This window comes from Oncorhynchus kisutch, linkage group LG21 (assembly GCF_002021735.2).
Source record: "Oncorhynchus kisutch isolate 150728-3 linkage group LG21, Okis_V2, whole genome shotgun sequence".
In the NCBI taxonomy this organism is placed as follows: domain Eukaryota; kingdom Metazoa; phylum Chordata; class Actinopteri; order Salmoniformes; family Salmonidae; genus Oncorhynchus; species Oncorhynchus kisutch.
In genome coordinates, this window is record NC_034194.2 from 11,951,385 (window position 1) to 11,979,215 (window position 27,831).

The 27,831-nt window shown below is 42.8% G+C and overlaps 1 protein-coding gene across 1 annotated transcript; it reads right to left on the reverse strand.

Moving 5' to 3' along the window:
• Positions 1-281: 281 nt before the first annotated feature.
• On the reverse strand, positions 282-27,831 carry LOC109866116 (bifunctional protein GlmU). Its single transcript, XM_020454657.2, has 3 exons — positions 27,550-27,831; positions 12,262-12,447; positions 282-1,489 (listed from the first exon to the last, which is right to left on the reverse strand). Exons 1-3 carry the CDS (start codon positions 27,550-27,552, stop codon positions 1,238-1,240), a joined length of 441 nt encoding a protein of 146 aa, XP_020310246.1. The 5' UTR covers positions 27,553-27,831; the 3' UTR covers positions 282-1,237.

A 27,831-nucleotide genomic window follows, 5' to 3' on the forward strand; every position in this document is an offset into this window, starting at 1 on the left:
AACTACTGTGAAATGGCTGTTTTCCTATCAATTTTACAACCTCCCAATGAACAAAAGAGCCAAACCCAACATCTACATGTGGAAACTGGAAGAGACAACAAAATGGAAGAGTGCTCTCTCCAGTTGGCTGTTCCGTCAGCTGTTGACATATGCTACAAACATCCTTATGGTATTGTCAGCGCTCTCCAAGGCCTGCTCTGGTGAAGACCACTGTTCACTGGTGGCTGTATGTGTGGGGGAGAATAAGAACACTAAGCTTAAGAAAGTGACCAAGAAGCGGGTTAGATTAGGGAGATGTGCTGTATTAAGGCTGGTCTTGGTGAACGTAGTATACTACATTACAAAAGCGTAATAAGAATGTAGTAAACGACAAAGACAAAGCTGTCTCCAAATATTTGGTATAAAGTGTTACACTGCCATTGTAGTCAAGCAGAATGAATTAAATCTCATTACAATCTATTTATATTCAACTGCTAGAGGAGAAGATCATTTCTATTAGACATCCAAACACTCCCATCCATATGAATTTAGTCAGTGAAGCATTTTTTTTTTTTGGGGGGGGGGGGCTCTATACTCCAGCATTTTGGATTTGAGATCAAATGTTTCATATTACTTGAAGCACTTTGAGATTCTATGATTAGCGCTACAGAAGTCTAATAAATGAAAATGCTAACCTGCTATTGGTAATGGTGAGAGGTTAGCATGTTTTGTTGTAGCCTCTGTAACTTTCTCGATCGTCATTATTCTTGGTTCTCTCCTGATTTTTCTTAATCGTGTCATTTACAGGATTCATTTAGAAGTGTTGAGAAACATCTTATCTATTCACTTAGAATAGATAACTACTCCAGACATCATTCACCATTCAGTTCCTATTGGGCAAAACGCAACCAAAACCAACTGCAAATGCATCCATCAGGTTTGTAGGGTCACCAGATTGATGTAATCATTGTGTACTAGGAATATAGGACCAAATGCTAAACTTTAGACCACTTCAATACCCTATAAGTGAATTTGTCCAAATACTTATGACTTCTTTAAAATGGGGCAACTTGATACATGAAGTGTTTTCATATGTTAACAGTAAAACAGAAAAGGTGACATTCTGTACTGTCGCCTCATAGGAAACATTTGATCATAAATCCAAAATTCTGGATTACAGAGAAATAATTTAAAAAATGCCTCACTGTCCAAATAAATATGGAGGTGAGTATAGGAGAATAAAGGCCTCCTCCTTCATCTAGCTCTTTTCAGAGCGGGATTGGATGACCAGCTCAGGGAAGCCTGTGCGATGGTCCATCTGTCTGTCAAACAGCAGATCAGAGGCCTCACCGATGACCACCTCAGCCGTGGTGAACACCTCCAGGTCTCCCAGTACATGTCCTCCCAACGTCTTCCCCTCCTTGTCGGCCAGGCAGATGTGGAGGTGAGCCTCCTTGTTCAGCGTGCCCACCAGCGACACGATCTCAAAGCACTCGTCAAGATGGATCACCTGGAAACAGGTTGGAGGAAAAAAACTACTTAGGGTGGTAACACAAGGTTATTACAGTGCCCTCGGAAAGTATTCAGACCCCTTGACTTTTTCCCACATTTTGTAATGTTACAGCCTTATTATAAAATGCATTAATGTTTTTTTTATTTTTTTTTATCTACACACAATGCCCCATAATGACAAAATGAAAACAGGTTTTTAGAAATGTTTATACATTTGTAAAAAAACAAACCCAAATACATTATTTACATAAGTATTCAGAACCTTTGCTATGAGACTCTAAATTGAGCTCAGGTGCATCCTGTTTCCATTGATCGTACTTGAGATGTTTCTACAACTTGATTGGAATACACCTGTGGTAAATTCAATTGATTGGACATGATTTGGAAAGGCACACACCTGTCTATATAAAGGTCCCAGATGACAGTGCACGTCAGGAAAAAAAAAAAAAAAAACACACAAAAAACAAGCCATGAGGTCTATTTACAATACAGGATTGCAGTCTATTTTCGTCATTTCCGGTCACAACTTGCAGACTTGTTGACGTGTTGCTGTGCGTTCTGTTGACAACCTTACTTTGCTACCTGACAACTTTACGGTTTTTACTTTTTAATTACCGTTTATATTTTTTGTTTTTCCCTCACTCAACTTTTTCACTCCGGACAAGGTTCGTCAGGACTTCCAACAGCCGATGCTAAGTAGTAACATTAACATGATGCCTTCTAATTGCAGTCGCTGTACTCATAATATATAGGAAAACGATCGCCTTACGGCGAGGATAGCTGGGCTATGAGCCCAGCTTCAGACGCAGTCTTTAGGCAAGGGTAATTTCTGTGTAGGAAAATATGAAACGGCGTCTGTGCCACCAGTAAGTAGATAGTACAAATCCCCTCGCGCGGTCCCTGCAGCCGGACAACTTTCTCATAGCTTCTGGAGGGAAATGCTGTAGGAATGCTCAACCGGTGTCACTCATTCAGCCGACAGAAACTTCCAACTGGTTCTCCCCATTAAGCAGCGAGTCGGAGTCTGAGGCCAAGCCTTCTCTGGTCTCTACTCCTCCCGTTACGGGGTCTGAGACGCCGAAGGCTTCCACCATTAGCTCTGACAAATTGAAAACCCTAGTCATTGGCGACTCCATTACCCAAAACTAATCATCCAGTGATCATACACTGTTTACCAGGGGGCAGGACTACTGATGTTAAGGCTAATCTGAAGATGGTGCTGGCTAAGGCTAAAACTGGCGAGTGTAGAAAGTATAGAGATATTGTTATCCACGTCGGCACAATGATGTTAGGATGAAACAGTCAGAGGTCACCAAGCGCAACATAGCTTCAGCGTGTAAATCAGCTAGAAAGATGATTCTGCATCGAGTAATTGTCTCTGGCCCCCTCCCAGTTAGGGGAAGTGATGAGCTCTACAGCAGAGTCTCACAAGTCAATCGCTGGTTGAAAACGGGTTTCTGCCACTCCCAAAATATAGATTTGTAGATAATTGGCCCTCTTTCTGGGACTCACCCACAAACAGGACCAAGCCTGGCCTGCTGAGGAGTGACGGACTCCATCCTAGCTGGAGGGGTGCTCTCATCTTATCTACCAACATAGACAGGGCTCTAACTCCTCTAGCTCCACAAAGCCATCCTCTCTTGGGGAATGCTGCTTTTTAGTTAGCTTTGCGACAGTATCAAAAATAAATTTCGGATTGTTCTGTTAGCCAGCCTGCCAGCTTAGTGGAGTCAGCTCAGATATCCCCTATCCTCATTGAGACCGTGTCTGTGCCTCGACCTAGGTTGGGCAAAACTAAACATGGCGGTGTTCGCCTTAGCAATCTCACTAGAATAAAGCCCTCCTCCATTCCTGCCATTATTGAAAGAGATCATGATACCTCACATCTCAATAGGGCAACTTAATGTTAGATCCCTCACTTCAAAGGCAGTTATAGTCAATTAACTAATCACTGATCATATTCTTGATGTGATTGGCCTGACTGAAACATGGCTTAAGCCTGATGAATTGACTGTGTTAAATGAGGCGTCACCTTCTGGTTACACCAGTGACTATATCCCCTGTGCATCGCAAAGGCGGAGGTGTTGCTAACATTTACGATAGCAAATTTCAATTTACAAAAAATAAGTATGTTTTTGTCTTTTGAGCTTCTGGGCCATATACAGTGTTCCTCACTGAGTTCCCTGAATTCCTATCGGACCTTGTAGTCATAGCAGATAATATTCTAATTTTTGATTTTAATATTCACATAGAAAAGTCTAGACCCACTCCAAAAGGCTTTCGGAGCCATCATCGACTCAGTGGGTTTTGTCCAACATGTCTCTGGACCTACTCACTGTCAGTCATACTCTGGACCTAGTTTTGTCCCATGGAATAAATGTTGTGGATCTTAATGTTTTTCCTCATAATCCTGGACTATCGGACTATTTTATTACATTTGCAATCGCAACAAATAATCTGCTCAGACCCCAACCAAGGAGCATCAAAAGTCGTGCTATAAATTCTCAGACAACCCAAAGATTCCTTGATGCCCTTCCAGACTCCCTCTGCCTACCCAAGGATGTCAGAGGACAAAAATCAGTTAACCACCTAACTGAGGAACTCAATTTAACCTTGCGCAATACCCTAGATGCAGTTGCACCCCTAAAAACAAAAAACATTTGTCATTAGAAACTAGCTCCCTGGTATACAGAAAATACCCGAGCTCTGAAGCAAGCTTCCAGAAAATTGGAATGGAAATGGAGCCACACCAAACTGGAAGTCTTCCGACTAGCTTGGAAAGACAGTACCGTGCAGTATCGAAGAGCCCTCACTGCTGCTCAATCATCCTATTTTCCAACTTAATTGAGGAAAATAAAAAGGATCCGAAATGTATTTTTGATACTGTCGCAAAGCTAACTAAAAAGCAGCATTCCCCAAGAGAGGATGGCTTTCACTTCAGCAGTAATAAATTCATGAACTTCTTTGAGGAAAAGAAAGCAAATTACGGACTCCTCTTTAAATCTGCGTATTCCTCCAAAGCTCAGTTGTCCTGAGTCTGCACAACTCTGCCAGGACCTAGGATCAAGAGAGACACTCAAGTGTTTCAGTACTATATCTCTTGACACAATGATGACACAATCATGGCCTCTAAACCTTCAAGCTGCATACTGGACCCTATTCCAACTAAACTACTGAAAGAGCTGCTTCCTGTGCTTGGCCCTCCTATGTTGAACAGAATAAACAGCTCTCTATCCACCGGATGTGTACCAAACTCACTAAAAGTGGCAGTAATAAAGCCTCTCTTGAAAAAGCCAAACCTTGACCCAGAAAATATTTTAAAAACTATCGGCCTATATTGAATCTTCCATTCCTCTCAAATAGAAAAAGCTGTTGCGCAGCAACTCACTGCCTTCCTGAAGACAAACAATGTATACGAAATGCTTCAGTCTGGTTTTAGACCTCATCATAGCACTGAGACTGCACTTGTGAAGGTGGTAAATGACCTTTTAATGGCGTCAGACCGAGGCTCTGCATCTGTCCTCGTGCTCCTAGACCTTAGTGCTGCTTTTGACACCATCGATCACCACATTTTTGGAGAGATTGGAAACCCAAATTGGTCTACACGGACAAGTTCTGGCCTGGTTTAGATCTTATCTGTCGGAACGATGTCAGTTCTCTGTGAATAGTTTGTCCTCTGACAAATCAACTGTAAATTTCGGTGTTCCTCAAGGTTCCGTTTTAGGACCACTATTGTTTTCACTATATATTTTTACCTCTTGGGGATGTCATTCGAAAACATAATGTTAACTTTCACTGCTATGCGGATAACACACAGCTGTACATTTCAAGAAACATGGTGAAGCCCCAAAATTGCCCTCGCTAGAAGCCTGTGTTTCAGACATAAGGAAGTGGATGGCTGCAAACGTTCTACTTTAAAACTCGGACAAAACAGAGATGCTTGTTCTAGGTCCCAAGAAACAAAGAGATCTTCTGTTGAATCTGACAATTAATCTTGATGGTTGTACAGTCGTCTCAAATAAAACTGAAGGACCTCAGCGTAACTCTGGACCCTGATCTCTCTTTTGATGAACATATCAAGACTGTTTCGAGGACAGCTTTTTTCCATCTACGTAACATTGCAAAAATCTGAAACTTTCTGTCCAAAAATGATACAGAAAAATTAAATCGATGCTTTTGTTAATTCTAGGTTAGACTACTGCAATGCTCGACTTTCCGGCTACTCGGAAAAAGCACTAAATGAACTTCAGTTATGTGTGCTAAATACGGCTGCTAGAATCCTGACTAGAACCAAAAAATGTGATCATATTACTCCAGTGCTAGCCTCCCTACACTGGCTTCCTGTTAAGACAATGGCTGATTAAGGTTTTACTGCTAACCTACAAAGCATTACATGGGCTTGCTCCCACCCATCTTTCGGATTTGGTCCTGCCGTACATACCTACACGTACTCTATGGTCACAAGACGCAGGCCTCCTAATTGTCCCTAGAATTTCTAAGCAAACAGCTGGAGGCAGGACTTTCTCCTATAGAGCTCCATTTTTATGAATGTACTGCCTACCCATGTGAGAGACACAGACTCGTTCTCAACCTTTAAGTCTTTACTGAAGACTCATCTCTTCAGTGGGTCATATGGTTGAGTGTAGTCTGGCCCAGGAGTGTGAAGGTGAACGGAAAGGCTCTGGAGCAACGAACCACCCTTGCTGTCTCTGCCTGGCCGGTTCCCCTCTCTCCACTGGGATTCTCTGCCTCTAACCCTATTACAGGGGCTGAGTCACTGGCTTACTGGTGCTCTTCCATGCAGTCCCTAGGAGGGGTGCGTCACTTGAGTGGGTTGAGTCACTGATGTGATCTTCCTGTCTGGGTTGGCGCCCCCCTTGGGTTGTGCCGTGGCGGAGATCTTTGTGGGCTATACTCGGCCTCGTCTCAGGATGGTAAGTTAGTGGTTGAAGATATCCCTCTAGTGGTGTGGGGTCTGTGCTTTGGCAAAGTGGATGGGGTTATATCCTGCCTGTTTGGCCCTGTCCGGGGGTATCATCAGATGGGGCCACAGTGTCTCCTGACCCCTCCTGTCTCAGTCTCCAGTATTTATGCTGCAGTAGTTTGTGTCGGGGGGCTAGGGTCAGTCTGTTATATCTGGAGTACTTCTCCTGTCTTATCCGATGTCCTGTGTGAATTTAAGTATTCTCTCTCTAATTCTCTCTCTCTCTCTGAGGACCTGAGCCCTAGGACCATGCCTCAGGACTATCTGGCATGATGACTCATTGCTGTCCTCAGTCCACCTGGCCGTGCTGCTGCTCCAGTTTCAACTGTTCTGCCTGCGGCTATGGAACCCTGAACTGTTCACCGGACGTGCTACCTGTCCCAGACCTGCTGTTTTCAACTCTAGAGACAGCAGGAGCGGTAGAGATACTCTTAATGATCAGCTATGAAAAGCCAACTGACATTTACTCCTGAGGTGCTGACTTGTTGCACCCTCGACAACTACTGTGATTATTATTATTTGACCATGCTGGTAATTTATGAACATTTGAACATCTTTGCCATGTTCTGTTATAATCTCCACCCGGCACAGCCATAAGAGTACTGGCCACCCCTAATAGCCTGGTTCCCTCTCTAGGTTTCTTCCTAGGTTTTGGCCTTTTTAGAGAGTTTTTCCTAGCCACCGTGCTTCTACACCTGCATTGCTTGCTGTTTGGGGTTTTAGGCTGTGTTTCTGTACAGCACTTTGAGATATCAGCTGATGTAAAAAAAGGGCTATATAAATACATTTGATTTGATTTGAAATTGTCCGTAGAGCTCCAAGACAGGATTGTGCCAAAGCACAAATCTGGAGAAGGGTACCAAAAAATGTCTGTAGCATTAAAGGTCCACAAGAATACACTGGCCTCCATCATTCTAAAATGGAAGAAGTTTGGAACCACCAAGACTCTTCCTAGAGGTCACTGCCCGGCCAAACTGAGCAATCGGGGGAGAAGGGCACTCTGACAGCACTCTAGAGTTCCTCTAAGGAGATGGGAGAACCTTACAGAAGGACAACCATCTCTGCAGCACTCCACCAATCAGGCCTTTATGGTAGAGTTTCCAGACAGAAGCCACTCCTCAGTAAAAGGCTCATGACAGCCCGCTTGGGGTTTGCCAAAAGGCATCTAAAGGACTTTCAGACCATGAGAAACAAGATTCTCAGGTCTGATGAAACCAAGGTTAAACTCTTTGGCCTGAATGCCAAGCATCACATCTGGAGGGAACATTACACCATGGTGGTGGCAGCATCATGTTGTGAGGATGTTTTTCAGTGGCAGGGACTGGGAGACTAGTCAGGATCGACGCAAAGATTAACGGAGCAAAGTACTGAGAGATCCTTGATGAAAACCTGCTCCAGAGAGCTCAGGACCTTAGACTGGGGCAGAGGTTCACCTTCCAACAGAACAACAACCCTAAGCACACAGCCAAGACAACGCAGTGGCTTTGGGACAAGTCTCTGAATGTCCTTGAGTGGCCTAGCCAGAGCCCAGACTTGAACCCAATAGAACAACTCTGGATAGACCTGAAAATAGCTGTGCAGCAACGCTCTTCATCCACCTGACAGAGCTTGAGAGAATCTGCAGAGAAGAATGGGAGAAACTCCCAAATAAAGGTGTGCCAAGCTTGTAGCGTCATATCTAAGAAGCCTCGAGGTTGTAATCACTGTCAAAGGTGCTTCAACAAAGTACTGAGTAAAGGGTCTGAATGCTTATGTAAATGTGATATTTCAATGTTTTTTTATTTATTAGCAAACAATTTGCAAAAACCTGTTTGGAGGTCGACCGATTATGATTTTTCAACGCCGATACCGATTACTGGAGGACCAAAAAAAGCCAATGCCGATTAATCGGACAATTTATTTGTAATAATGACAACAATACTGAATGAACACTTATTTTAAATGAATACATCAATAAAATCAATTTAGCCTCAAATAAATAATGAAACATGTTCAATTTGGTTTAAATCATGCAAAAACAAAGTGTTGGAGAAGTAAAAGTGCAATATGTGCCATGTAAGAAAGCTAACGTTTAAGTTCCTTGCTCAGAACATGAGAACATATGAAAGCTGGTGGTTCCTTTTAACATGAGTCTTTAATATACCCAGGTAAGAAGTTTTATGTTGTAGTTATTATAGGAATTATAGGACTATTTCTCTCTATATCATTTGTATTTCATTAACCTTTGACTATTGCATGTTCTTATAGGCACTTTAGTATTGCCAGTGTAACAGTATTGCTTCCGTACCTCTCCTCGCTCCTACCTGGGCTGGAACAAGGAACACAACGACAACAGCCACCCTCGAAGCAGCGTTACCCATCGCTCCACAAAAGCTGCGGCCCTTGCAGAGCAAGGGGAACAACCACTCCAAGTCTCAGAGCGAGTGACGTTTGAAACGCTATTATCGTGCACCCCGCTAACTAGCTAGCCATTTCACATCAGTTACACGAGCCTAATCTCGGGAGTTGATAGGCTTGAAGTCATAAACAGCTGCTGGCAAACACACGAAAGTGCTGTTTGAATGAATGCTTACGAGCCTGCTGGTGCCTACCATCACTCAGTCAGACTGCTCTATCAAATCATAGACTTAGTTATAATGATAACACACAGAAATACGAGCCTTAGGTCATTAATATGGTCGAATCCAGAAACTATCATCTCGAAAACAAGACGTTTATTCTTTCAATGAAATACTGAACCGTTCTGTATTTTATCTAACGGGTGGCATCCATAAGTCTAAATATTACTGTTACATTGCACAACCTTCAATGTTATGTCATAATTACGTAAAATTCTGGCAAATTAGGCGGCCCAAACTGTTGCATATACACTGACTCTGCGTGCAATGAACGCAAGAGAAGTGACACAATTTCACCTGGTTAATATTGCCTGCTAACCTGGATTTATTTTAGCTAAATATGCTTACTTGTGATCATTGCCCTTGCAACCTAATTTATGACTAACCTAACTTATGACCTAACTTATGACCTGATCCATCAACTTATGCATTACTGCTCTCCAGTTACAGGAAGTGATATCCCCAAAAACTATACCATGCAAATTGCTCCTAGCCTCCCACACATGCTTTCTTTCCCAAACACAAACAAAATAATATAAAAACGAAATAAATATTTTCATACAGGTATAACTAAAACTATTAAATCCTTTCTGAAAGTAAGCTGAATTCAAAATAAACACATAAAAACAACTATAATAACCTTGGTAGTATAGCATTACTTTAAAACATTTTTTAAAGGAGTTATATTTGGCTCAAAATGCCGTGACGTACAGTAAGACATTGTTGGATGCAGTTCAATGCATGATTAATATAATTCACCAATACATTTCTTGGTAGTCCAAAAAATATTGCTATCAGGTTGTAAATCACAGTTGGCTTGGTACATTGTTTGCTGCCTCCACCCATTCCGGATGCACGGTTTCAGTTTGAATGACTCAATATTTGGAACAAAAAACGGACGATTAACTAGGAAAGTAATGTCAATACAATCAAACTAGCAAGGGCAATGATCACAAGTAGTGGCTAATAGGCTAGCGCAAATGTGTCAAACAAGGCCCTGGGACCGAATAGCACACACAAGCAAGTATAAATAAGTTATCGGTAAATTCAACTTCAATATGCGCGGCTTTCATGTGTCCCGTTTACAGCGCGCAGCGGAGGGAAAGTGTACAGACATGCCACGGTTCTAGCTAGGCTACTAAAATGTTGCAGTCTGGCTTGGGTTTTTAATGGTTAACAATGAATAACCCACAAAAAAAAAAATCTACAAAACAGCATGCAAAGGAGAAATATGTAGGCCTATTACAGCAACATTTGAGAAGTAGCCTAGGCCGGCTACTCAACTACAATACTTGTTGTGTGCTGCATTCAATCGCACAGGTGATCCAGGCAGTGCAAAAAAAATACGAATACATTAGGTTGTTGTAACATTTCAACTTATCTACGTCTTTGTTATTTGGAGTTATTAAATACTTCTCGATTAAGGTCGCAGCATATTCTGCACAAATTATGTATATTTTTCGTACGTGGACATTATACAAGGGCTATATTTAATCAAATAAAACAATGGCCAGTTTGGGTCGCAGTTGCAATTTTTGTAAAGACAACTAGGTTACGTCTGGCCCGCGAATTCCTTGTGTTTTTATTCCAATATGGCCGTGCGCCGATTCGAGTTTGACACACCTGGGCTAGCGTATCCATTTACGTAGCTAGCCATTTATTTAGAATGCTAAAAACACGGGAGACTAACTTTAGCTAGCTAGCTGTTGGGAGGATGTCATTTGAGGAGTGGGTGAGTGACCGACTTGTTACCCTCATATCGTTTTTTTCAGTGGCTACAGCAAGAGATGCAGGTGTCATTTGGTTAGCTAGAAAAATGTTAATCGCTTTGCTAGCTAAAGTTAGCTAGATATGTTAGCATATCTTAGTTATTTGGCATTGATCAAATGGACGGGCAGGCAAGTTCCCATTCAGTTGTCAAAACGTGGGTTGGAAACAAGCATGTATTGGCAGACAAGCTGCATAAGGACGAGCAGGATACTATTCCCCATTGTTGATCAGTGCAATATTGATGGCCAACAGGCTGAACAAGTTTGAGAGGGTTTATCTAATGTTCCCCCGTGAGATTTGAGCTAATCTCGCTCTGGCTAGCATTAGTTGTTGATGTGCATAGGCAACTGAGGGAGAGCTTACCTTTTCATGGTTGTTTAACGAATAGGACTGTTGACGTTCTCAAATGTCAGAGGACTCCTGTGGTACATATTTGACATACTTGCAGAAATCCGTTCAGGTGGCTTTTGGTGTTCTAAATGGTCTAAAATCATGCTACTGCCTGTAAACAGACAGTCCAGTTCAAAGTGAATGATGGCAGGCCCCTATAGCAAATTGCTTATTTGCATACAGGCCTACTGTAGCTCTGATTGGCTATGGTCTGCGTAGACTCCAGCCCTGGTCTAGACATGTATTTATTAGGTTTTATTTACTGCAGTGTCTACTTGTCCAAACGCACAGCCATGTTCCCACTCTATTGCCACAGAATGTTCACAAATGCCTTACTATACGTCCTATCCAAACATTAAAACGTTAAAATGACCATATATAAGTGCTCTTTTGTCTGATTTAAAAAAATTAAAAAAGTAGTCATTCTTCCTGGTGGTGTAACAGTATACACTACCAGGAAGAATGACTACTTTATATATATATTTTTTTTAAATGTATGAACAGATTTTAATAAGATTTTAATAAGCTTGTTGTTGCTAAAACGCTGTCAGTTCCACTTTAAGCAGGTAGTCCAAATGAGCTCAGAGGACCTCTTTCCCAAGGGAGACTGTAGTGTAGTATTACTGTAGTATATTGTCGTACTATAACACAACACGTACCCATTTATGAGAGATTTGCTGTGTGTACAACAGTGCTCAAAGGCCCTTTCATCATGTCCTTTGACATCTTGCCAGATGTCCTCCCAATCCCACTCAGTCCCAACCCAAACCCCTGTGAATTCTGTGGAGGCACTTACAAGACTTGGCTATGTCCCAAATGGTACCCGATTCCCTATATAGTGCACTACTTTAGACCAGAGCCATCAGAAGCCTGTTCAAAAGTAGTGGACTATGAAGTATATAGGGTGCCATTTGGGATGCCGACATTGTCTTTTCATTTACAACAACAATTTAGACACTTCACCAGAAGCATGACGGCTGGTTGCCAGCCAACATCTCTGCCAAGTACCTCATTGGTATTCCCTGCAGTGGCGTTTGCCAGCCGGAGTGTTGCCTTGGTTACGCTGCCCACGCAGGTGATGATGAATGGCGCTTTGAGGTTTCTCTCCTCCACGAATGCCAGCAGGGAGCACAGCAGCTCCTGTCCCGGCCCAAAGCGTACTGCGTGGACCTTGAGGGCAGAGCCTGCAGATGCCTAGGCACAGTGGACATAGAAAGGGGGGGGGGGACATGAGCATGTTTGGTACTGGGCTGGTGGTGAACTGTAGCATTGCAAAGCTCCCAAACTTTATTCACTCCCAACCCCTAGCAGCCATCGCTTCTTTCTCCTTCTCAATCTGGGGCTGCTCTCTATTGCTCCAGGCCTGGCTTGACCCAATTATGGTTTCCCGCAGTCATTGAGCCCAAGAAGTCCATTAATCATAGTTCAGATGTTGGGTAAAGGGGAACAGAGGGAGAGGAGAGGGGAGGAGGATAGGGGTATAGACTCTAGAGGCACATTCGCTAGGATGGTGGTCCATTCAGTTCTTTAACAGGATCATCACGGTTAACTAAATACGAGCCTGACCCCATAACCTGCAGTAAAGACATGGGCCCCAGCCGGTGTATGCAAATGAGTTTATCACCACCTCGGTGTTCTTTCCAATGGATTCCATATCGTATTCTCATTTACTCAGTGTTCACCCTGCTGGTCTTCAACCGCCTGACAGAGCAGCTCTGCATTACAGAAGTAAACCATAACATCATGATTTTTCTTAAAGCTATCCACTGTTTGCCTCGTTCAACCAACCTGATCTCATGAACTACACATTCAAGTTACACACACTGAAAGGCAATGGGAGCGTAGAGGTCAGTCGGTTTCATGAGACTAATCAACAATTTATCAATAATTAAATTGAGGCAAATCATACAGTATGACCATAAGCCAACGAGTTTGTATTGGAAAGTTAGGCTTCATCTTGAAATTGAGCCAGTCTTCAGGACTGGTACGTGTGTGGTTCAACTCAGAAATCCACAACCACAAGCACCACCTGGCAAGTAGCTCATTACAATAAAGTAATGGGAGGATATTCTGTCTTTCTTTCTCCAAATCCTTAATTCAAACCAGCAGCTCTGGTATCATCATCCTTTTCTCCCAGCAGGGGAGGAGATTCCAGAATGCAACAGCCAGAGGAGGATGATGGGAGGAGTCAGACTAGATTGGTGGACAAGAATGAAAGGAGAAACATTTGCGTTATTGATGCACATTTTAAAATGTTATTTGTTTAACTAGGCAATTCAGTTTAGAACTAAATCTTATTTACAATGACGGCCTACCCCAGCCAAACCTTAACGACGCTGGGCCAATTGTGCGCCGCCCTACGGGACTCCCAATCACGGACGGTTGTGATACAGCCCGCAATCGAACCAGGGTCTGTGGTGATGCCTCTAGCACTGAGATGCAGTGTCTTAGGCCGCTGCGCCACTCGGGAGCCCCCCGGATGTGAGCATCTAAGTTTTGTCCAATTACTTAGCCCCTATTCAGATCATTAGGCAATGTTTCATATAGCTTATATAATATTTATCATGGATGGATGAACAAAAATACACTACATGACAAAAAGTATGTGGACACCTGATCATTGAACATCATTGAACAAAATCATGGGCCTTAATATGGAGGATATCCCCCTTTTGCTGCTGTAACAGCCTCCACTCTTATGGGAAGGCTTTCCACTAGATGTTGGAACATTTCTGCGGGGACTTCCATTCAGCCACAAGAGCCTTAGTGAGGTCGGGCACTGATGTTGGGCGATTAGGCCCAGCTCGCAGTCGGCGTTCCAAATCATCCCAGAGGTGTTTGATGGGGTTGAGGTCAGAGCTCTGTGCAGGCCAGTCAAATTCTTCCACACCGATCTCGACAAACCATTTGTGTATGGACCTCGCTTTGTGCACAGGGTTATTGTCATGCTGAAACAGGAAAGGGCCTTCCCCAAACTCTTGCCATAATGTTGGAAGCATAGAATAATTTACAATGTCATTGTATGCTGTAGCGTTAAAATTTCCCTTCACTGGAACTAAGGAGTCTAGCCCGAACCATGAAAAACAACCCCAGACCATTATTACTCCTCCACCAAACTTTACAGTTGGCACTATGCATTGGGGCAGGTAGCGTTCTCCTGGCATCCGACAAACCCAAATTCGTCCATCGGACTGCTAGATGGTGTGATTTATCACTCCAGAGAACGCATTTCCACTGTTTGAGTCCAATTGCAGAGAGGTTTACACCACTCCAGGTGACACTTGGCCTTGTGCGTGGTGATCTTAGGCTTCTGTGAAGCTGCTCGGCTATGGAAAACTATTTCACAAAGATCCCAATGAACAGTTCTTGTGCTAACGTTGCTTCCAGAGGCAGTTTGTAACTTGGTAGTGAGTGTTGCAATAAACAGACAATTTTTACACGCTACGCACTTAAGCACTCGGCGGTCCCATTCTGTGAGCTTGTGTGGCCTACCACTTCGCGACTGAATCGTTGTTGCCAGGCATGGTAGAGATATTAATTTTACATTCTCTGGGAATAGCTCTGGTAGACATTCCTGCAGTCAGCATGCCAATGGCACGCTCCCTCAAAATTTGAGACATCTGTGGCATTGTGTTGTGTGACAAAACTGCATATTTTAGAGTGACCTTTCATTGTCCCCAGCCCAAGGTGCACCTGTGTAATAATCCTGCTGTTTAATCATATTCTTGATATGCCACATCTGTCAGTTGGATAGAATATCTTGGAAAAGTGTGCAGCGCCTCTAAAAATGAACCATGAATGAATTATCTTCACGTGAGCACAGCCCCCAGCCAGACAGTGTTCCAGCACGAGGTGGAATAGCCTAGAATTTGTGCGATTTAATTTACCAGCTATAAAACAAAACGGCATAAATACTTTTAAACATCAACTGCAGCATTTATTTTACTATAAATGTGATCATATTTGACTTTTTAAATTTTTATTCACAAATGCGAGTGAAATGCTCGCACCGTGGAGCCCTGACCACCCGCCGACGTGGCTGGTGAAATATTCATCTTAAAGCCAATATTTGATAATGTGGTTAGTCTCCGTATGGAGGTTGTTACGCAATCGTGGAGCCTCCGGAGGCCAAATTGTGCTCCATACTGTGTCACTGTGCGCCTCCCAAATATTGTAACAATACGGATGGGTCCATGCAGCTCCATAATTTACATGATTGGTTGATGGTAGGCGGGGACGGGAGGTCCTGTATAATCACAAACACACGTCCTTGACAACTTCCTTCACAACAGGTCTGTGCTGCTCCGCGAAGCGCAAGAAGGATGAATGCCCTGACTTCTGCTGAGGCCGTATCCCCGTAAATTCTGCACAGCCCAATGCAGATTACAGATTGACTACTCAGCACCTTTTACCCTCCAATGACAAAATCTACCGGCATATGGCAGGTGTTAATTTTAGGCCCTGATGGTCTATAATGTTTGTAACAGGGTTTGTTAGTATCTAACCTGCTACAAACACAATCAGGGGACTTTTGTTCGAACCAAAACAGTGATTGTAACCCTGGATCTGAACAAGCAACTTCCAGCTTTGTCACAGAGCAGAGAGAGGCTCTGATGACTGCACGCTTTTAAAGCACATAATTATCAAACCTCTGTGAAGCACCTCTCTGTCACTCTCTCCTGCTCATCTAACTACTTAAAATCCCCTGGATTGGATCACCACAAATAAACACTTGTACAACCAAGTGATCAAGACAACCCAAATATTTCAGGTGATGAATACATGTTTGGAGTAGTTGTAGTGTGCTTGATTATGCAAGGACATTTTGGTTTGACAATGACAATTAATGCACATTTATTTATGGGGAAACTTTAAATGAGCTCAAAAGAGAAGATGCCAAAGCTGTATTCATACATACAGGCATAATGCAATGTCGTATGGGCAGATGACGTTACAGTTCATTTATATTGCTATGTTTGTTATAGGTTACCCCGTTCATTAGCACCTATTGATGGTATCTTAAATGCGCATTGATTGTGGGAAGTTCCTTATGTTTCCAACATGTATCTTTCATATCAGATAGAAATATATATATTTTTTAAAGCTTAAATTACTACACACCGCCCACACAGCCATACCTCTATGTTAGAGGCAACCACCTGGGCTAATTAACTATCGAGCATGCTCCGCACACCTGTGTGTAACAGAAGGCCACCAGAAACGTGTTGTAACTGACAAATACTGTTGGCTGCAACTGTGATAAGGCTGATTATAACAGCGTACAGTAAGTGTGTATTTTGAAAATATTTTTGAGGAGATATGAAAGTAAAAGGCTTTATGTTTCGAGAACAGTATCGCAATTGAGATTCGATTCATGTTTAGATGGGGTATTTGGCTGCCAGAGCCAGTCTACCTCGGGAAATTAGGTAGTAGTCTGGGTCCAGTTTCCCAAAAGCATCGTTAGGCTAAATTCATCATTAGAGCCTTCGTAGGAGCATCAGAATATCTCGAGCTGTTTTCCAAAACCATCGTTATTAACGTTGCACTTAAATGTAGATCAGCGAAGTGCATCGTTAGATGTTTTTTTTTTTTGCCCTTCATCACTTTATACAATATAATCACATGGTTTATCGGCCCTCTGTGAACACTTTTAACTTCAGAACAAAGTTGACTACACATACAATGTTGCCAACCAATGTCTTTGCAATTGATAGAAACAAGCGACGTATAAAATATGCTTAAAATGAAAAACGAAATAAATGCATTAAAATGAGCAAAGTATTGAGACAGTGACACATTTTTTTGTTTTGGCACTTTGGGTTTTAAATTATACAATATAGGATGTTAAACTGCAAATGGTCAGCTTTCATTTGAGGCTATTTTCATCCATATGGGGTGAACTGTTTAGAAATTACAGCACCTCCCTTTTTTTTAACACAGCCCCCCCCCCCATTTTAGAGTACTAAAGTATTGGGACAAATTCACTTGTATTAAAGTCACTTTTATTGTAAATAAGAATATAATTTTTCTAAACACTTCTGTTTTTATTTACAATGAAAGTGAATCCAAAATGACACAATATATTATTTAGCCTACCTTTGATTTCTATTGGACACAAAATAATCTGAAACACAACCAAAACAAACAAAATGCATCCAACAAATTTCTAGAGTCACAAGTTTGATGTAGTCATTACGTGCTAGGAATATGGGACCAAATATTTAGCGTTTTACTACTTTAATACACATTTGACCAAGGAGAGTGATAGGAGTGCTGGATCAGATGACCTGGCCTTCACAATCACCCGTCCTCAACCCAATTGGGATGAGTTGGACTGCAGAGTGAAGGAAACGCAGTTAATAAGTACTCAGCATATGTGGGAACTCCTTCAAGATTGTTGGAAATTAATTCCTCATGAAGCTGATTGAGAGAATGCCAAGAGTGTACAAAGCTGTCATCAAGGCAAAGGGTGGATACTTTGATATATTTTGATTAGTTTTTTGGTTACTACGTGATTCCATGTATTTCATAGTTTGTCTTCACTATTATTCTACAATGTAGAAAATAGTAAAAATAAAGAACCCTTGAATGAGTAGGTGTCCAAACTTTTTTGACCGATACTGTAAGTGAATTTGTCCCAATACTTTTGGTCCCCTAAAATGGGGGGCCTATGTACAAAAAGTGTTATAATTTGTAAACGGTTCACCTGATATGGATGAAAATACCCTCAAATTAAAGCTGACAGTCTGCACTTTAACCTCAGTCATTGTATAGTTTCAAAAATGGTAACCTTTGGAGCTCACCAATACTTTTGGAGTCCTACCCTCCGGCGCCACTAGGGTAGGGCTGCCGTATTATCGCCCCCCCCCCCCCCCCCCCCCGCATTGTTCGTAACTTGTTTTGTACATAATGTTGCTGCTACCATCTCTTATGACCGAAAAGAGCTTCTGGACATCAGAACTGGGATTCCTCACATCAAATTGGACGAGGAGTTCTTCTTCAATGAGTCGGACGCGAGGGATATACTGCAGACACCAGGCCCCGATCCCCATGATTTGCTGGAGAAGGAAACTGAGATTGAGGCAAAAGATCAGAGTGCCTTGCGACGTGTGGCTAATCTGCCCTTGTCATTCTGCTAGCTAACGTTCAAATGCTGGAAAATAAATGGGACAAACAGTACAGTACAGTTGAAGTCGGAAGTTTACATACACATACAAGGAAGTTGTTGGCTGTAAACGTTCTATTTTTAAACTCGGACAAAACAGAGATGCTTGTTCTAGGTCCCAAGAAACAAAGAGATCTTCTGTTGAATCTGACAATTAATCTTAATGGTTGTACAGTCATCTCAAATAAAATTGTGAAGGACCTTGGCGTTACTCTGGACCCTGATCTCTCTTTTGACGAACATATCAAGACTGTTTCAAGGACAGCTATTTTCTATCTACGTAACATTGCAAAGATCAGAAACTTTCTGTCCAAAAATGATGCAGAACAATTAATTCATGCTTTTGTTACTTCTAGGTTAAACTACTGCAATGCTCTACTTTCCGGCTACCCGGATAAAGCACTAAATAAACTTCAGTTAGTGCTAAATACGGCTGCTAGAATCCTGACTAGAACCCAAAAATGTGATCATATTACTCCAGTGCTAGCCTCCCTACACTGGCTTCCTGTTAAGGCAAGGGCTGATTTCCAAGGTTTTACTGCTAACCTACAAAGCATTACATGGGCTTGCTCCTACCTATCTCTCTGATTTGGTCCTGCCGTACATACCTAAACGTACACTACGGTCACAAGACTCAGGCCTCCTAATTGTCCCTAGAATTTCTAAGCAAACAGCTGGAGGCAGGGCTTTCTCCTATAGAGCTCCATTTTTATGGAATGGTCTGCCTACCCATGTGAGAGACGCAGACTCGGTCTCTCTAACCCTATTACAGGGGCTGAGTCACTGGCTTACTGGTGCTCTTTCATGCCGTCCCTAGGAGGGGTGCGTCACTTGAGTTGGTTGAGTCACTGATGTGATCTTCCTGTCTGGGTTGGCGCCCCCCCTTGGGTTGTGCCGTGGTGGAGATCTTTGTGGGCTATACTCGGCCTTGTCTCAGGATGGTAAGTTAGTGGTTGAAGATATCCTTTTAGTGGTGTGGGGGCTGTGCTTTGGCAAAGTGGGTGGATATCCTTCCTGTTTGGCCCTGTCCTGGGGTATCATCAGATGGGGCCACAGTGTCTCCTGACTCCTCCTGTCTCAGCCTCCAGTATTTATGCTGCAATAGTTTGTGTCGGGGGGCTAGGGTCAGTTTGTTATATCTGGAGTGGAGTACTTCTCCTGTCTTATCCGGTGTCCTGTGTGAATTTAAGTATGCTCTCTCTAATTTTCTTTCTTTCTCTCTCTCTCTTGGAAGACCTGAGCCCTAGGACCATGCCTCAGGACTACCTGGCATGAGGACTCCATGCTGTCCCCAGTCCACCTGACCTGTTCACCGGACGTGCTACCTGTCCAAGACATGCTGTTTTCAACTCTCTAGAGACAGCAGGAGTGGTTGAGATACTCTTAATGATCGCCTATGAAAAGCCAACTGACATTTACTCCTGAGGTGCTGACTTGCTGCACCCACGACAACTACTGTTATTATTATTATTTGACCATGCTGGTCATTTATGAACATTTGAACATCTTTGCCATGTTCTGTTATAATCTCCACCTGGCACAGCCATAAGAGTACTGGCCTCCCCTCATAGCCTGGTTCCTCTCTAAGTTTCTTCCTAGGTTTTGGCCTTTTTAGGGAGTTTTTCCTAGCCACTGTGCTTCTACACCTGCATTGCTTTCTGTTTTGGGTTTTAGGCTGGGTTTCTGTACAGTACTTTGAGATATCAGCTGATGTACGAAGTGCTATATAAATACATTTGATTTGATACACCTTAGCCAAATACATTTAAACTCAGTTTTTCACAATTCCTGACATTTAATCCTAGTAAAAATTCCCTGTCTTAGGTCAGTTAGGATCACTACTTTATTTTAAGAATGTGAAATGTCAGAAAAATAGAATTATTTAGTTAATCTTTTATTTATTTCATCACATTCCCAGTGGGTCAGAAGTTTACATACTCAATTAGTATTTGGTAGCATTGCCTTTAAATTGTTTAACTTGCGTCAAACGTTTCGGGTAGCTTCCCACAATAAGTTGGGTGAATTTTGGCCCATTCCTCCTGACAGAGCTGGTGTAACTGAGTCAGGTGTGTAGACCTCCTTCCTCACACACATTTTCAGTTCTACCCAAAAATCTTCTATAGGATTGAGGTCAAGGCTTTGTGATGGCCACTCCATTGACTTTGTTGTCCTTAAGCCATTTTGGAAGTATGCTTGGGGTCATTGTCCATTTGGAAGACCCATTTGCGACCAAGCTTTAACTTCCTGACTGATGTCTTGAGATGTTGCTTCAATATATCCACATAATTTTCCTACCTCATGATGCCATCTATTTTGTGAAGTGCACCAGTCCCTCCTGCAGCAAAGCACCCCCACAACATGATCCTGCCACCCGCGTGCTTCACAGTTGGGATGGTGTTCTTCGGCTTGCAAGCCTCCCCCTTTTTCCTCCAAACATAACGATGGTCATTATGCCAAACAGTGTTGTTTCATCAGACCAGAGGACATTTCTCCAAAAAGTACGATCTTTGTCCCTATGTGCAGTTGCAAACCGTAGTCTTGCTTTTTTTATGGCGGTTTTGGAGCAGTGGCTTCTTCCTTGCTAAGCAGCCTTTCAGGTTATGTCGACATAGGACTCGTTTTACTGTGGATATAGATACTTTTGTACCTGTTTCCTTCAGCATCTTCACAAGGTCCTTTGCTGTTCTGGGATTGATTTGCACTTTTCACACAAGTCGTTCATCTCTAACTCGTCTCCTGCCTGAGCGGTATGACGGCTGCGGGTCCCATGGTGTCTATACTTGCATACTATTGTTTGTGCAGATGAGTGGTACCTTCAGGCGTTTGAAAATTGCTCCCAAGGATGAACCAGACTTGTGGAGGTCTACAATTCTTTTTCCCATGATGTCAAGCAAAGAGGCACTGAGTTTGAAGGTAGGCCTTGAAATACATCCACAGGTACACCTCCAATTGACACAAATTATGTCAATTAGCCTATCAGAAGCTTCTAAAGCCATGACATAATTTTCTGGGATTTTCCAAGCTGTTTAAAGGCACTTTAGTGTTTAGTGTTTGTAAACCTCTGACCCACTGGACATGTGATACAGTGAAATAATCTGTCTGTAAACTATTTTTGGAAAAATGACTTGTCATGCACAAAGTAGCTATCCTATTTTGTTAACAAGAAATTAGTGAAGTGGTTGAAAAATTAGTTTTAATGATTCCAACCCAAGTGTATGTAAACTTCTGACATCAACTGTATATCCTACCAACGGGACATTAAAACGAATATCTTATGTTTCACCGAGTCGTGGCTGAACAACGACATGAAGAACGTATTGCTGGTGGGTTATACACTATCGACAAGACAGAACAGCAGCCTCTGGTAAGACACGGGCTGGGGGCCTATGCATTTATGTAAACAGCTGGTGCACAATATCTAAGGAAGTCTCAGTTTTGCTCGCCCAAGGTAGAGTATATGAGTTGTAGACCACACTATCTACCTAGAGAGTTTATCTGTATTTTTCGTAGCTGTCTACATACTACCACAGAACGAAGTTGGCACTAAAACCGCACTCAATGACTTGTATTCTGCCATAAGCAAACAGGAAAATGCTCACCCAGTGGCGGCGCTCCTGGTGGCCCGGTAACTTTAATGCAGGGAAACTTAAATCAGTTTTACCGAATTTCTATCAGCATGTTAAATGTGAAACCAGAGGGAAAAAAATTCCAGACCACCTTTATTCCACACACAGAGATGCATACAAAGCTCTCCCTCGCCCTCCATTTGGCAAATCTGACCATAACTCTATCCTCCTGATTCCTGCTTAGAAGCAAAAATAAAAGCAGGAAGTACCAGTGACTCGGTCTATAAAAAAGTGGTCAGATGAAGCCGATGCTAAACTACAGGACTGTTGCTAGCACAGACTGAAATATGTTCTGGGATTCTTCCGATGACATTGAGGAGTACACCACATCAGTCACTGGCTTCATCAATAAGTGCATCGAGGACGTCCCCCCCACAGTGACTGTACGTACATACCCCAACCAGAAGCCATGGATTACAGGCAACATCCACACCAAGCTAAAGGGTAGAGCTTCCGCATTCAAGGAGCGGGACTCTAACCCGGAAGCGTATAAGAAATCCCGCTATGCCCTCTGATGAACCATTAAACAGGCAAAGCGTCAATACAGGAGTATGCTCAAATCGTACTACACCGGCTCCGACACTCATCGGATGTGGCAGAGCTTGCAAACTATTACAGACTACAAAGGGAAGCACAACCGAGAATTGCCCAGTGACACGAGCCTACCAGATGAGCTAAATAACTTATATGCTCGCTTCGAGGCAAGTAACACCGAAACCTGCATGAGAGCATCAGCTGGCCTGGATGACTGTGTGATCACGTTCTCCATAGCCGATGTGGGTAAGACCTTTTAAACAGGTCAACATTCACAAGTCCGCTGGGCCAGACGGATTACCAGGACGTATACTCCAAGCATAACCTAACCAACTGGCAACAGCCTTCACTGACATTTTCAACCTCTCCCTGTCTGAGTCTGTAACACCAACATGTTTTAAGCAGACCACCATGGTCCCTGTGCCCCGGAACACTAAGGTAACCTACCTAAATGACTACCGACCCGTAGCACTCATGAAATGCTTTGAAAGGCTGGTCATGGCTCACATCAACAGCATTTTCCTAGAAACCCTAGACCCACTCCAATTTGCATACCGCACCAACCGATCCACAGATTATGCAATCTCTATTGCACAAAAGGAACACCTATGTGAGAATGCTATTCATTGACTACAGCTGAACATTCAACATCATAATGCCCTCAAAGCTCATCACTAAGCTAAGGACCCTGGGACTAAACACCTCCCTCTGCAACTGGATCCTAGACTTCCTGACGGGCCACCCCCAGGTGGTAAGGGTAGTTAACAGCACATCCTCCACGCAGATCCTCAACACGGGGGCCCCTCAGGGGTCCGTACTCAGACCCCTCCTGTACTCCCTTTTCATTCATGACTGCTCGGCCAGGCATAACTCCAACACCATTAAGTATGCTGATGACACAACAGTGGTAGGCCTGGTCACCGACAACGATGAGACAGCATATAGGGAGGAGGTCAGATACCTGACCATGTGGTGCAAGGACAACAACCTCTCCCTCAACGTCATCAAGACAAAGGAGATTATTGTGGACTACAGGAAAAGGAGGACAGAGCACGCCCCCATTATCATCTACGGGGCTGCAGTGGAGAAGGTTGACAGCTTCAAGTTCCTTGGCATCCACATCACCAACAAACTAACATGGTCCAAGCACATCAAGACAGTCGTGAAGAGGGCACGACAAAACCTATTCCCCCTCAGGAGACCGAAAAGATTTGGCATGGGTCCCCAGATACTCAAAAGGTTTTACAGCTGCACCATCGAGAGCATCCTGACAGGTTGCATCACTGCCTGGTATGGCAACTGCTTGGCCTCCAACCGCAAGGCACTACAGAGGGTAGTGAGTACGGCCCAGTACATCACCGGGGCCAAGCTTCCTGCCATCCAGAACCTTTATACCAGGCGGTGTCAGAGGAAGGCCCTAAAAATTGTCAAAGACTCCTGCCACCCTAGTCATAGACTGTTCTCTCTGCTACCGCACGGCAAGCGGTACCGGAGCGCCAAGTCTAGTTACAAGAGGCTTCTAAACAGCTTCTACCCCCAATCCATAAGACTCCTAAACAGCTAATCAAATGGCTACCCAGACTATTTGCACCCCCCCTGCTGCTACTCAATGTTACTATCTATGCATAGCCACTTTAACTCGACCTGCATGTACATAATTACCTCGATTACCTCATCAGTGCCCCCGCACATTGACACATTGACTCTGAACCGATACCCCCTGTATATAGCCCCGCTATTGTTATTTATTGCTGTTCCTTTAATTATTTGTTTTTCTTATCTCTTTTAAAGGTATTTTCTTAACTGCATTGTTGGTTAAGGGCTTGTAAGTAAGCATTTCACTGTTGTATTCGGCGCATGTGTTGACTGTATGTTTGTTTATTCCATGTGTAACTCTGTTGTTTGTGTCCTTTGCTTTATATTGGCCAGGTCGCAGTTGTAAATGAAAACTTGTTCTCAACTAGCCTACCTGGTTAAATAAAGGTGAAATTTAAAAAATATTTTGATTTGAAATACAGTATGATATAGCCCTATTTCATGTTCAATAAATCATTCTATTTTGCTACTTTTAGAGTACTGTCAATCATTTGTCTCAATATATTTTATGACGTGTGCGCAATGATGTGCCAAATCGGTGATTTAGTGCATTTTTATTGGATAAGCATTAGAATAAGCCACCTTAATTTTTGTAGCCATGGGTGGTAATATTTCTCTAGGAGCTGATCCGTTGTCAGTATTGTGAAAAAATTATAATGATAAGGTAAGATTTTAAATGATAAAGCTGACCTGAGCAGCACTGCCTTTCTTTCGATTCTAGCAGTATCAACAAACGCTCCAAAGACGCACTTAGCGACTGTTCTCTCTGCGTGGTGTTTTGGGAAACACGTTACATATTGGCTGCTGTAGAAAAGATGCATCGTTAAAACACCCATACGCCTAAGTTCTATCGCTATCGAGAAACTGGGCCCTGGAAAATATTGCGTTGAGAGCAGTGGCGGTCGGCACCATTGAAGATGAGGGAGGACTTTAAAAAATATATATATATATTTTAATTTATGAGCATGACCTTATTTATATTAAGGTCATTCATATTCCATTCACCCAACTCAATGTAACATCGATAAGTTTAGGCTACAACATGATACTCAAATTTTCCCAATACCCATCATGAGGTTATAACAACCTAGCCTATGAATGAAAGTTTAGAACATAGGTGCACAGGTCGACAGAAATGTGAATAATCAAGGTGTCAGACAGTGACACATTCAATACCGCCTTGCGCACTCTGGCCTGCATCTAGCTGATCTAGGGTCTAATAATTAGTCCAACAGTTGCAATTGAGAGTTTCTATTTGACAAATTCAGGTATGTTTATCCCAGTTTTATTGCATATGCTGAGGGTGCTGCAGCACGCCTTGAAAAATCAGTATTACATTTATTTATTTATTTTTTATCTCACAAATGTAGTGCACTGGGACTTTACTAGTCCTGTATTAGCGGACCGACATAGCTGTCTGTAGTGTGGGCAACATTTTGTTGCAGCACCCTCACCCCAAAACATTTTCCTGCAGCTATGTTCGAAGCTATAATTCCTTCTTGCATCTATGCGCTCTCCTCCTCTCACCTTTTCCCTTCGCTTGTGGACTTCAGTGCACAACACATCAGCTGTATGACTAGATGAAAAAATCTTAACAAGCCAAACCTTTATATCATAACTGCTACACGCAGCCTAAATCGTTGTCACCACTATTAGCCAACATCATAGTCAATATAGCTACTAGAACTAACGCATTAGTAAACCCACTACAATCCTGCAGCAGTTTAGCAGTTACACCGGTTGGCCCTGGTGGCAATAAACTAATAAAACTGACCTTGACTTGGAAGAGTTCCAGTGTTGTAAAAGCTATAACCAGCTAGCATCCCTCTCTGTTTGAGCTGGGTGTAACATTCCTCTCTGTTTGAGCCAGATGTTTTTAGTAGGCTAAACAAGCTAGCTGCATTCGAAGTAAGTGAAAATGAAAGAAAAAAAATACTAATATAGCTCTCTTGCGTCACCTTCATTTTTGAATAAATTATTTTCTTAAACTCTTCAACTATTGTGTTTCTCTCTCTTTGAGTCAACTACTCACCAAATGTTATGCACTGCAGCGCTAGCTAGCTGTAGCATACGCTTTCAGTATGAGATTTATTCCATGATCCTTTCATTGGGTGGACAACATGTCAGTTCATATTGCAAGAGCTTTAACAGGTTGGAGGACGTCCTCCAGGAGTTGTCATAATTACTGTGTAAGTCTATGGAAGAGGATGAGAACCATGTGCCTCCTGGGATTTGTATTGAAGCCAGAGGACGGAAACTAGCTGTCCTCCGGCTAATACACCATGGTGCTACCTTACTGCGCTGTTGAGGCTACTCTATACCTTTATTGCAAAACATGTTTTTTAATCAATTATTTGGTGACGTGTGACTATATTTAGTACAGTTTTATCTATGCAATTCACTGAGGAAGATGGTCCTCCCCTTCCTCCTCTGAGGAGGCTCCACTGTTGAGACCTTTCTCCATAGGTGCCACATTTCAAGTTTTGTGCAAATGGTTAATTTAGTGTTTTTCACAAAATTGTAAATGGCGGACCCTGAGGCAAATTTGTTCCTTGTGAGGAGAGGGACCAAGGTACTGCATTTGATGACTTTGGGTCAGTGGGTGAGAGCCGTCATCTTCCCAAATTTTCATTTTCAATCTCTTGTTATGGCGCTACCATCTGGCCAATCAGTGTAATTTAACAACGCATTCCAAGGTGCTGGCTTGTTTTTACCAACACTCGTCACCCTCTGTGTCCCTTGTCTAAACGCAGCATGAACGAATTTACGAACGGAGACAGATCCACAGTCCCCTTCCCGATTTCATCGTGGGGGACCATAACATTAAAGTCATTAGACCTTAAGGAGTCATTACGAGTACATTATTGGGCTAGTTATAGGTTAAAGGCCTATGAACATCACACGCAGCAACTCGGATGCTCACATTCCCGCTCACCCGATCTTGACATCGCTAATGAGAAGACCCAGGTCTATGCAAACACTTTACGGTGACCTATAGAAAGCCGAATTAATTGGGGGGGGGGGGGCACAAATAGCACTTGGTGTGCACATCCTATGTTCACGGTATTTTGTACCTTGGGTGATATGTTGCTCCCGTGGAGAGCCTTAGAACGAAGGAAGGTTAGTAGCCAAAACTAGTGTATTTATGAATCTAAATACCTTGAAAACCGATGTGGGGGGGCACAAATAGCACACTTGGTGTGCACATCCTATGTTCACGGTATTTTGTACCTTGGGTGATATGTTGCTCCCGTGGAGAGCCTTAGAACGAAGGAAGGTTAGTAGCCAAAACTAGTGTATTTATGAATCTAAATACCTTGAAAACCGATGTAAAACAAGACATGTATTAAAGCAGGAAACAGTCGGTCAACTCACCATACTTTCAAAAGAGACCGTCAGTTTAGGATTGAAGTTGTGTATTTTTTTCCTGCCACTTGCATAACGTGGCACTGTTTTAATAAAAGGTTAACTTTCCCTTGTTTTGATAAAGTAGTAGGTGAAGTTACACAGATTCCGGTGCATGAACTGCTGAACGTTGCAGTTAAAACACACACCCCACTGCTGTTTTCTGTAGTCTACCCCTTAAAATCCAAAATATTGGTAATTAAATGGGCATTACGTAGTAGCCTACGCTACATGATAAACCTAATATTATTG